The following is a 13113-nucleotide window of genomic DNA, read 5'->3' on the forward strand; positions in this document are numbered from 1 at the left end:
TTCTTTGAAAATCCTTGTTGTGTTACCCAATGTACACACTTATCTGTTGAATTTGTTGTTCTGTCAAAATGTTATTGTTTTTCGTAATATATTGCTGATCTTCATACGATGGAAGCAATCGCAGAGAATACTAGTGATTTTTTTTATTCCGAGTTATAAAGCATATGGCGATAGGTAAAATTATGGATAGCGACTTAAAATGGTATGGAAAGGAAAACCTCAATAGCGAAGTGTATCTAAAGTGCCGGGAGTAGGATACGTTTCGGTACTTATGGTCAATCGGGTTATTGTGACTTCCGGCTAGCCCTTAAGTAAATAGATGGCTTTGATGACAGTGTTGATGACTTCAGGTGGATAAAAGTGTTTGCGGTGCTAGCTTTGAATGGTTAGGAGTGGACTGGTAATAGTAGGATGGAAAACATTAAATAAAGCCTTAAAGTAATTAAACTAAAGTCTGCTATGAGGGTATGGTTCATCAAGTTGAATAACAATTTGCTGATAGTGTCATATTTATTGTGGACAAGATGGCTTATAATGCTTTCAATTATTCAACCACTCAGTGTATTAGTGACAAAATGCTACTCTCGACAATAATCCGACTAAACTTGGTTTTCATCCTATTTATATTCAATCAAATGTCCTTTCAACGAAGCTTCAGGTAGACCAAATATCATATGCTTTCTATTACAATTAAACGCTTTTTGACCAAATATCCATTCGACGAAATGTCCGTTCGACCAAACGTACTTTCGACCATACGTCATTCGACCAAATGTCATAGATTCGAAAATAAATGTTCCAAATGTGATGGACGGTGATTTGGCTATCACTGTTCGAATTCAAAAATGATAGGGTGATATACTAGTATCCATCGTATTAAGCATTGGTCAGTGAGAACTGCAATGTTCCCAGTATTGCAGTGAATGATGCTTATACAAACCGATGCCAAACAATTCTTTCTCAAAACGGCTTTAGCATTGTACAATAACATTTTGATAAATCTTGATCTGTTTTTGGAAATAATGCAAAGAAAATGCATCTTACCGTATTCTCAATCCGTCGTATCGTTTTCAACTCCGTCGCAATCAGTTTCCAGATTCGTCTCACAACTTACGGCTCACTGTGTGTATTGAGTGGTTAAAACACAACATATCAACGCTATAATTAAATGTTTTACTAGAATATATAGATCTACGGGCATGTCCCTCTATTCCTCCAGCATGATGGAATATTCTAATTTCCTTTAAAATTAATTGTTCGTCATCAAAATTCAGCTCAAACATATGAACACAATTCCTTTTGACCGTACAATTATGGCATTTGCTCACAGTACAGCGAAAACAACACAATCAAAGTAACCGTATTTTTACGTCGAGCATCCCGCACACATTGATGCGCACAAGCTTTTTTTTTCTCAGTACGACGGATTGAACTTTGTTTACATTCTCAATTATACGCGGTGGTTGAGGAAATTTCATAAAATTTCGTGAATTATCGAAGTTTTACGGCGTGTGATTGAAATGAAATCCTTCAGTGAAGAAGTATGAAGGTTTTCCATAGTGAAAATAAGTGCCCGGCGAAGTAAGTCACCCACCGGGGCGGGAAGAAACTTGTGTTGGAAAGTGGTGTGGCTCAGTCGATCGCTAAGCATTTCTCTCAAATCGTATTCGTCCATGCGATTTCGGTGAATAAGTGCAAAGTGGATAATTGAACTTAAGTTATTTACCGAAATACAGTAGTTTTATTGCATTTTTGGTGTACAATTGTACGAACCACAACAGCTTTCACAAAATTACACTTGGATAATGAGTATATGTTGTAGGTAAGTTTGAATATCCGCCGTAGTGGAACATTTAAAGTTTGCTACGACGAATAGTAGCGCTCACGACGAAGTAGAACAAAACCCTACCTCAACTTGCAAAATTGACTACTGAAATCTATTTTTTGACTGTCAGAAGCATTGGCCTCCAATTCGTATATAAACATCCTTCCTAGTCCTTCGAAACATAAATATAGATTTTATTCTACTCGTATTGCAGACAGTTTTTTTCTTTCTCTCGTTCGCCAAACAGGAGTAAATAAAAGCCAGTAATCAATTACGAGATCACTTGCATCCGTGAATATAGTTACGTCGAAATACACGAGCTATTAACAGGATGATATCTTCAGCGGAATTGTACAAAGGCTGTCCAGTGGTACAGGCATCTCTCCCTTACTCGATATTGAAGGGACCATCGAGTTAGGGAGGTATCGAGTTACAGAACACAAAAGCAGTGCAACTGCGTTCCAAGGGACCATCGAGTTTCCCATAAAACCAACTTTTACTATGGTTCTTTAACTCGATATCGAGATACGGAATATCGAGTAAGGGACTGTTAACTGTATATTGAAGAACTTGAAAATCTTCCTCAAGGTGTTAAATAATGTCTTCAGCAAACTTGAATAGAACACCAAGGTCTATTAGGTGATCATTAGATAAATTCTGAAGATACTCGCTAGATAATGCTAATAGTTTGAATTATTATTTTGAATGTCTGTATCACAAAATTCTGATTTAGTCGAGGCGTCTTCAGTTTAGTTAATCATAAGAAAAAAGCTGTCCTGTAAATACCGTCAAACGGGGTGACTTGCAACGGCGGGGTGACTTGCAACACATTGTAATTCACAACTAAATTTCACTATAAAACACAATTTTCAAAAGAAAATTCGATTTAAATCGGTGCTTCAATACGTGTGACTCACAATTCAAGTAGGGGCCACGATTAAAACTGTTATTATAAATATGTTCATACAATAAACATAATTCTTTTAAATGTCTAGAAAACTGATACTTGATGGAGGTTCGAAATCGTGACCTAAAAACATGAGATAGATTTAATGTTCAAAAGTAATACTCTACATGTTGTTTCTATAACTAATAAGTGATAATATGACGAACTTTATTTTACGAAATTGTAGCAACAACTTTTGAATAAAAATAATTTTTATACACATGTGCCTATGCGGGGTGACTTGCAACACTTTATTTCTAAGCAATTTAAAGTTTTATAAAAGTTAAAAACTTTTGTGTTAGGTCTACTTTATAATCAAAAGAGTAATAATTCATCAATCAACTACAAACACTCGTTAAAAATATTGTTCAGTTAAGATATTGGACCTTGATGATTTAACGCCTCTTTTTCCCATACAAAAATAGCTCAATTATTTTCTTACAAAAATGTATTCTAAATGTTCTTGTACTGGTTCGAATGCTTTGAATATATGAATAACAATACTTAACAAGTGTGACTAATAAAATATATCAACATTTTGTTGGAAAAAACTAAATTAGCAGTGAGTGTTGCAAGTCACCCCGCACAAGGACATTTAAAAAATTTCCCCTTTTTGATGACTTTTGATATGACAAAATAATTCGATTCAATTTGTTATCATCTCATTCTGTAGGCGAGCCGGCCATTCAAAGTTCTATAAAGAATTTAGATTTTAAGATTACGTTTAGATCATGGTTTTGGTTGATTGAAGTTGAAAAGTGTTGCAAGTCACCCCGTTTGACGGTACTTTATTTATTCTGAAGTTAGCGCTAAATACCCGACCAGTATTATAATTTCTATTTTTTAAATGTCAAATTTTAAATTTGAAGATTTTAATCACTGAGAAAACGTGTGCTCAGAAAAGACGTTGAGCAAAACAAAAATCTCTCTAATATCTCGATGTTGTTGTCTAAGAGAGTTAATGCTCTTGAAAGCTCTCTCGTCACGTACCATGCGAAAAAATGAATATCATTATTCATAGGGCTCTCCGAATGCGATGTGCCACGAACTGTTATGATTCATGAACTATTACACTCTCTGATAATGGTTCGATCGGCTTATTCGGATCAAAATCCAAACGAGGTATGCAGGCAATAAAAAAAATTACCAACGGTATTGCCAGATTGTCGATTTCTCATATAATGTATTCATTTTATATGTGATCCAGTCGTTATTTTTAAAAAAGACCTTTTTTGATCCGGCCTGAGTGAAAGCAAAAATACTAAAACCCTCACCGCTCAGCGAGTTCTTAACGGATTCAAACGTTTTTTTGTCAGTATACTGGCACACATATCTAGTTTCTAGAAGTGGCCAGAGGTACTTGGAAATATTCATGTGTCCGGAGTTATTCCGGTGGATCACTGGGTCAAAGGTGAAAGGGGTATTCTGCGTGTGTGCCCCTGGAAGTAGACAAATTTCAAGTCACACATTATTTCTGGAATCGGTCATAATGTGGCCACTATATCAAGGAATTTTAAGAAAATTGCATCAGTATAAACTTTTTGAGAAACGATTGAATTGGATAACTACAGAGCAGACAATGTTGCCAGATATTCTCTTTTTGACAATTTCATAGACACATTTCAAATGTTTCTTAACGCTGTAACCCTGTAACCAAATCTTAATTTGGATCGCAAGTAAAAAATAATCTCAATCCAAAAGATACTGAACTGTGTCGAAACCCAATATATTCAACGGCATGGCTCATCTTCTGATGAAAACAAAGAAATTAATTAGTGCCCTATGAAAAATCACTGCGGAATTTTGTGTTTAAAATCACGAAGAAATATCTGAAGAAATCTATGAAGAATATAAAAAGTAATCAATGCTGCGTCTTTCCCGTCCCGATCTACAGAAGATAATTGACCGTTTACATCAAATTTTTGAGTGAATAAACATGATAATTACCCTGAAATTTACATTCGGGTTGTATATTTCAATAACCTAGTATTTCTGTCTTAGTATTAGTCATATTCTTCCTTATCAAACGAATCTCTTCTTTAGTCATGCTATTATTGATTTGCAAATTTACGATCTTTTTGTGGCCAAACTAATCTCCTGTGAAATTAATGACTTACAACTTATTGTCGTTACTAATTGTTATTCAATGCTTTCTGAGCTAAGCTCCAACCGCCTTACAGAAGCCTCTATCATCTATCTATAATCCAAATCTCAAGAGCATGTGCCAAGATAACTTTCGCCTAATTCTGTGTCGAGCTGAGTAGAAGTATATTTTATGGGAATGTTAAACTCTCGATTTGTCCATCGACAGCATATCATTTTACTACGAGTTTTCAAAGGAGCAGGACTACATCTGCTCGAAGCCGGACGACTCGGGAATGCATCTGTGTAACAACCTTCCACCCTACCGGATAGGGCCATTGGTTTGCAATGGTAGAATATATATTTCCTGCTTTTAAGTTCGACTTTTAAACGATTTATATTTCAGCTTCTGCCATGCCATTTTCGAACAATGTACCCACAGCTCGGTCCTGCGTCAACTGGAATCAGTATTACACCAACTGTACTCAGCTTGGGAACAATCCCTTCCAAGGGACGATATCTTTCGACAACATCGGATTGGCCTGGGTCGCTATATTTTTGGTAAGTAGCGGAAGAACTCAAATTGATTGAAGTGATTTTAAGAGTTTTTTCATAAACCAGGTCATATCACTCGAGGGATGGACTGACATTATGTATTATGTTCAAGACGCACACAGTTTTTGGGATTGGATATATTTTGTGCTGCTGATTGTGGTGAGTACCGGAAATGGTTCTCCGTACCATCCAATTCACAAAATCATCCTGAAATACTTCATCTTTCGCAGATCGGATCATTCTTTATGATCAACCTTTGCCTAGTCGTAATTGCCACACAGTTTTCGGAAACCAAGAAACGGGAAATGGAGCGTATGCGCCAGGAGAGGGCTCGCTTTACGTCGACCTCGACTTTGGCTTCCAGTACGAACAACTCCGAACCAACGACTTGCTACGCAGAAATCGTCAAGTATATCGCACATCTGTACCGAAGGCTCAAGCGCCGCATCATTAAGAAGTTACGACAGTATAAGTATGAATGTCTCGTTGTTATTCTCTTTGACGCACTTCCCATAATCCCTTCATTGCACCTCGTTCCTCGTATCTAAGAAATCATTTGGCTTAGCATGACATTTTCGATCAACGCGTTCCCATTCCAGTAACAATTTTGGGCCTAAAATGGTTTTACAGGCCAATTTCTGGTTTAAAGTCAGTCATAAAACCATGACAAAACCAATAATAAAACTGGAGCATTATCTTAGCGCTTCTAAATAATATTTTCATAAAACAATTGTTGATAAAATTATTTGGGATAACATACCTCTAACAGTTATGAAGTTTTTGCATAACACTCTTTAATCATGCTGCATTCAATAGTTATTTGAAGTTTCTTAGTTCATGTTGTCGAGTTGAAGCACGTTGTTACAGTTTATCACTTGCTTAAATCATGTCATGCAAACGTTAATAATATTTACCGTTATTCCTACACCTCTTATCTGCACTGTTCAGTTTATCAAACGTCCGCACTAACTAAAAGTTCCAATTCAATAATTTACCTATAGATATCAATACCAACACCGGAAGGAAGGGTTGCTACCGCAAACTCCGGAAACCCTAACATTGTCACCGAACAAGATCAAAGTCCACCATCCAAAGTGTCCGAAAATGCACGCCCTAGCTGTGAGCACTGTCCACAGGAATAATCAGGGTTCCAACACGCCCTGTGCCATCATCCCTAGGAACGCCCCGAGCGCTGTTGGCACCGAGAAGCAAATGTCCTCACCGGACATTTCGGAAATGGTTTCCGTGGAGAACATCAAGAACAATGCTCTGAACAATTGCACGAGCTATTCGAACTTGGATGACAAACAGAAAATAGTCCTGCTGAAGATTCCAAATAGTGAGAACGTAAGTGATTTGGGTTGAGGATTTTTATTATTTCGAATTTCTCGGATGCACGATACTAGCGAACCAATTGTCATTCAGTGCACAGAAGCCATAACTTAGCGAAAAGCGACCTTCTGGATCCTGGAAGGTATTCTTGAAAGAAATCTTCAGAAGCCCTCTTAAGATAGAGATCTTCAATCTCTATTATCGCGTTCTAGGTTTCATAGTATTCTTGAAAAAATGTCAGGCATGATCTTTGGAGGAATTACAAAAGAACTGAAAAAAAAACACCGTTCTAAGTTTTTCAAGGATTTCTTAGAGGAAATTCTGGAAGTCTTGTTAGAAATTCTGCAAACAATTTTTTTTAGCTTTACCTCCTTACTTGGACAGAACCTGTTTCTCAGCTTAGTGTTCTTATGGGCAATTCCACTAACTTTCGTTACCAAAGTTGCCTTTTTTTAAATTCGTATATCGTATGGCAAGTACGATGATACCCTATGCCCTAGGAAATCAAGGAAATTTCCTTATTACAAAAATATTCTGGACCGACCGGGAATCGAACCCAGACACCTTCAGCATGGCTTTCCTTTGTAACTGCGGACTCTAACCAATCGGCTAAGGAAGGCCCGTGGATAAATCTCTAAACGAATCCTTTAAGTTGTTATTGAAATAGAGAAAGATCTGCCGGTATAATTGATAATGGAACAATTGATTGACAAAATAAGAAAATAAATCATTAGACATATTAAAGAACAACTCCTGAAGAAATTCTTAGAAAATTGCTGAACAAAATTCAAACATATCTTTGAATGTTTCAGAATCAATTCCTGGAAGAATTTCTGGGAGAATCCCTGAAAAAAAATTCGGAGGTCCTGGTCCTGAGTAATCCCTTTGAAAAATTCGTATAATAATTCGTGGATGTTTTGTTGAAAGGACTAGAGGCATTCTTGAAAGAGTTTACAGATGAAATCGTGCAAATTCTCCGTTTTGAGGTTACAGAAATTATTGAATAATTCCAGAAAAAGAGCTTTGAAACTCTTTGAAAGAATTCCATGCAATAATCCTTAAAGAACTTCCAGGGGAGAGAACTATTTCTGAGATAGTTTATAGATAAATCAGAAAAGTGATCTTCTTCGATCCTAGAAAAGACTTGGGATTAATTCCTATTTTAAAAAATATTTTTGAAGAAAACCTTGAATAATTCATGTGCCATTTTTTTTTAAATTCCCGGAATTTTTGAAAAATTCTTGGATTTTTTTGTAAAATAATTGTAAAATTCTTTGCATATCTGTATCTAGAGAAAGCACTTTAAGAGTCCTGCAACTAACCCAGACAACCAGCCCAGGCAACCAAAATGTACGCATAACGAAATTACCTGGAGGCTTTGTGCGTGCAACATTTCCCTTATAAGATGCCGTGAAAAGGCCTTCTACGTACAAAAGTGGAGGCGATATACGTGTATATATTATGTGATGAATAATAGCATACAATGCGAGTGTATAAATTTTCTACCGAACTAACCTGTGTTCTTATGCGACTAAACTTATGATAACAAATGTTGATTTGACAGCTGCTACGGATTGCTTCGACTTACTTTGTACGAGTGTACGGGACGAAACAAAATGTACAAATGAACTCAGAAAAAAACGTTTAATGCGAGGAAACTCACCAATCTGACGATTTTAACCATCGTGTTTTGCGGGTTTGATGTAATGTGTATGAATAAACGAGTTATTACGTGAACTTTGATGCGACTTCTGGTTGTCTGGGAGAAATCGCATAACAGTTTACGTAATTACTCGTTTATTTCATCATATCCGCACTACACGGTCGATTAAATCGTCCGATTGATCATCCTCGCATAAAATGCTACTACTATGAGAGTACGTTTGTACATTTCGGTTTGATCCCGTATACTCGTACAAAGTAAGTCGAATCAATCCGCAGTAGCTGTTGAATCAATATTAGTTATCATATGTTGAATCGCATAAGATTACAGATTAGTTCGCAAGAAAATTTATAGTCTCGCATTCTATGCCATTTTTTATTAGAGTAAGGTGGGGCAAAAGTTCGACCTTAGTGGTATAATCAAAGTTTCCAGGAAAACAATAGCAGTTAAAACAAAACAAATACCATACCGTCAACATATTGGCTATAATTTTGCTGAACAAACTTGTGTCAAAATATTTACCCATTTTTAGTTATAACAGTTTCAAAATTAATTGCCTTATTCGAACTTTTACCCCACCGGTGGGGCAAGAGTTCGAATCAAGTGTGGGGCAAAAGTTCGCTGGCTAAAACACAAAATATCGATCCTATTATGATAGGCATACTTTACACCAGCCGTAAACTTAAGTTTGACGAAAAATACACACTAAATTTTCATCAAAAAATTGCCCAAAACCGGGTTAATTGTAATATACTCAAAAATAGCAGTTTTTCACAAAACTACGTGGAAATGTAAAATTTTGGTGAAAATTTTCACACGATCAAACAAATTTAACTGAATTTGAAGATATTATGTGGATTTTAGGCAATTTGCAAATTTTTCCATGATTTTATACATGGGTCGAACTTTTGCCCCACTATGGGCCAAAAATTGTTTTCAAGTATCTATGCAAAAACTAATACACCTCAAAGCAACCTTATGATAGGCCTAGAAACGCCCTTACATAAAATATTGAAAAAGATTTTATCTTCAATTGGTTCCATGCAACGAAAGTTTGACCAAAAATTACAATATTCACGTCGAAAAACAACAAATAGCTATAACTTTTCCAAATCTCAATCGATTTTTATGATATTTGGATTGAAAGTCTCTTACTTGAATAGCCTTCGAACCACCATGACATTTATAAGATTTGTTTTGAATTGAGCTGGAAATCTTAAAAAGAAACTCTTACCCCACTTGAAATTTGCCCCACTTTACTCTACATAAAATATGCACGTATGTCGCCTGGGAAGGAGACTCTGAAGAAACCCTTTGAAGTCATGGAAAAATTTCGAGCGTACTTTTCATCCCATAAACTTTTTTGAAAAAAATTCTTGTATCATTCCTGGGGGAATCACTGGAAGAATTCCCAAAGATATTTCTGAAAAATCTCAAGTGCAGTTCTTGAACTTTATTCTTTGAGAAATTCATTTAGGAAAACCTATGGAAATCCTTAGAAGAAACTCCGAGGATATTTTTGGGAAATCCGTTGAAAAATCCCTTAAGTTAATACTAGAGGAGTTTCTGGAAGTTTTTTTGGAAGAACATCTGGAGATACTTTTAAAAGTTGCAAAAGGGAATCTTGGAGAAATCCTTTAAAAAAATAATGGTCGAAATCTTGATGGAATTCTTGCTAACACCTTCATTTTTTTTTAAAGTCCTTTAAAGTTCCAAGTAAAAAAATGTTGAAAAATTTTCTGGATAAATCTTTGAAGAAACACAAAGGTATAATATTTCTTTGAAAAACCCTCTTTCTTATATAAAAATTCGAGCGAAAATATTTGGACGAAACCAATAAATAGTGCCCATGCAATGGCTAAAAGTATGTTTAGCAAAATCGTTGTAAAATTTATTCAGGAAGCTTTAAAAGATATATAAAATTCGGCAATGGGTAATTGCTCTAATAAATCCAGCAACTCCCCTCCCATAAAAGTATTTTAGATATCCAATGGGCGAAACCCTGGAAGAAGTCCAGTAAAATCAATGGAATATCTTCCAAGAGAGTACCAGGAGATATTCCTAAGATATTTCTTCAAACATCCCTGAAGTTATCCTCACGGGAGTTCCTGATGTATTTGAGCTTTAGGAAATGACGAAATGACGTATGGACGAATGAAATTTGGTCGTAGGGACTTTTGGTCGAATGGACGTATGGTCGAATGGTTTTAGAACGTTTTGTCGAAAGATTATTTAGTAATGGTTGATCAAAAATCGTTTGGATGAACAGATATAAACCTAACTACTTAACCGATTTGTATGATTTTTTCAAAGTAGCTTCTTTTCACCTAGGTTTGTGTAGTCCACATTTTATTGCGAATCTTTACTTTAATCCGCAGACTGTCCAACAAGTTGCGCGCCGGTGGCCCATGCGCCGAGTTGTGCGCCAGCCAAAAAGTAAATAAAGAAATGTCAAAATATCTCGCCGAGGAAGTGAATCACTTTTAGGGCTTCAGTCCTAAACTGGACAACGAGCATAATTGTTTAATCGTTAAAAAACATATGGAACAAAAATGTTCGTACCAAGTTGCAAGCGTTTTAAATGGTTTAGATTGATCACAACTCGGCACATGATCGATCGGCGCGCAACTTTTTCGAGGGTCTGCGGTTTTCAGAAAAGATTCGCAAAGTGCCCAACTGGTACCAGACCCTGGCGCGCAACACAGAAAGTAATGAGAAAGTGATCGAAATGCTAAAAATTCTCGAGAAGCATAATATTTTATTTTTGATAAATTGACGTAAATAAAATTGCCGCCAAAGACATTTTATATGGTGAAAGTCGGTCCCCCAAGGAACATCGGAATATCTTTAAAACCAGACCACCAGTGACAGATATCCACAAGTATACTCAAATTCGAAGAGTTTATTGAGAACTACACACTTAAATTATTTTACGGATTCCTGTAAAATCTCAACAGCTGAACAGTTCGGTGAAATAAATTAACGGAGTACGGTAATTTTTTACAGTATTCGGCGAAAAATCACCGGAATCCGTAAAATTTCGACGGAATTACGGTGTTTTATTTCACCGAACTGTTCAGCTGTTGAGATTACGGCGAAACTCACCGTAAGAGCTTAGTGTGTAGTGAAAAAATGGTGCAAAAAATCGAGACATGAAAATGTTTACAAGGCTTAAACATTTTTATTGTGGTAAAAAATGAAACTACCGGTAGAGGGGTTAATAACAAATCTAAGTACAAAATAATTTTCACCTACGAACAGCACTTCACATAAATAATATGTATTTTTGTTTGCGTTTGAGGTGAAAATTATGTCCAACTGAGCTTCAAACGCGGGAACACAATCTAGTCAAAGGACACTTAGCATCCATGATCGATATCACCGCCAACCTAGCAAAGAAAATCAATCTTTGGCTTCGCCTCCCTTGTGAAAAGTCTTACCGCGTTTGGTATTCCCGCATTTGATATTTGCGTTTCAAACACACACAGCAATACTATACAGACACTTGTACATATACTAACCACCTACTTTAGTATATGTACAAGTGTCTGTATAGTACATATTATTTATGTGAAGTTCTTAATCATTCTGAATTGAATAGCAGATTGTTTTATATTTGCAATGTTTGCGATGTCAATTATGAGGAAAATCATTCTCCCAAAATATGAAGTGATTTGGAAGAGATTTGGTTGTGCACACACCATTTGAAGTTTGTATGGAAATCACTATGGAAAAGCCAAACCTTTTGTGTTCAGTCCTCTATCTGCTCGTCATAATAATATATGAGAAAGCGAACACACTCTTCTCATGTAAAATATTCTCAGCTACAACTTTGCCGGAGACCACATTTCGTTGGGACGTAAGGATAATTTGTTATTCTTGATTCCAAAGTCTAAACTATGCTGAGATGATCATTCAATTACTTTCAGAGCAACACTGTTTTTTTTTTGCTGTAGAACATAGTAGCCTGGATTACTTTGATCTATTCTTCCCGCCAGGAGCACCACTGTTGCCTGCCGAATAGTTGGTGAAGCATGTAAAATGCAAACCCACTTTATGATGATGAATAACAATGTTTCCTGACGTCCAATCAAAATGTGGTCTTCGGCAAAGTTGTAGCTGAAAGAATTTCGCATGAGAAGCGTGTGTTCACTTTTCCATAAAATATTATGACGAAGAGATATAGGGCTGAACACAAAAGGTTGGCGTTTTCCATAGTAATCTCCATATAAACTTCAAATGGCGTGTGCACAGTCAAATTTCTTCCAAATCATTTCAAATTTTGGGAGGATGCTTTTTACCATAATTTAAATCGTTTAAACATAGGGGAGCAAAAATTTCGGAATTTGCATCACTCTAGTGACCCAACGGACATTCTGCTTCATTGATAGAATTGATGCACATTTCAAATAGTTATTCTATTCGAAGTGGACATTAATACTATTGGTGACGATCAGTTTGCCTTTTGCTAACCAGAATGATCTGTAGCCACTCTTACTATTAGCTAGCTAGACACATCGTTATCATATACGACGTAGGGAAGATTACTCTGAGGAAAATGACTAATAGATTCACTGAGTAGAAATGAGTGACGACAATCTTATTTTAGTGTGGTTTTACATTGCCATAATAAGAAATACCTCTTTTGTAACAACGGTATAAATAATCTAATTCCAGCTTCATTTTCGCAAAATTTACAAGTAGAAAGTA

At 36.1% G+C, this 13113-nt stretch overlaps 1 protein-coding gene across 5 annotated transcripts in view; it reads left to right on the top strand.

The window, feature by feature from the left end:
• LOC5568434 (voltage-dependent T-type calcium channel subunit alpha-1G) overlaps positions 1-13113 on the top strand; it is a 113235-nt gene that overhangs the window by 36090 nt on the left and 64032 nt on the right. For 4 of the 5 annotated variants that reach the window (XM_021850463.1, XM_021850467.1, XM_021850466.1 and 1 more), the window contains 5 exons: positions 5083-5204; positions 5260-5414; positions 5475-5567; positions 5639-5880; positions 6410-6755. In XM_021850463.1, the coding sequence (XP_021706155.1) occupies positions 5083-5204; positions 5260-5414; positions 5475-5567; positions 5639-5880; positions 6410-6755 (958 nt within the window). The remainder of the gene's footprint in view (positions 1-5082; positions 5205-5259; positions 5415-5474; positions 5568-5638; positions 5881-6409; positions 6756-13113) is intronic. The other variant, XM_021850464.1, reaches the window with a different exon arrangement.

The sequence above is a fragment of the Aedes aegypti genome, chromosome 3, assembly GCF_002204515.2.
Source record: "Aedes aegypti strain LVP_AGWG chromosome 3, AaegL5.0 Primary Assembly, whole genome shotgun sequence".
NCBI lineage: Eukaryota > Metazoa > Arthropoda > Insecta > Diptera > Culicidae > Aedes > Aedes aegypti.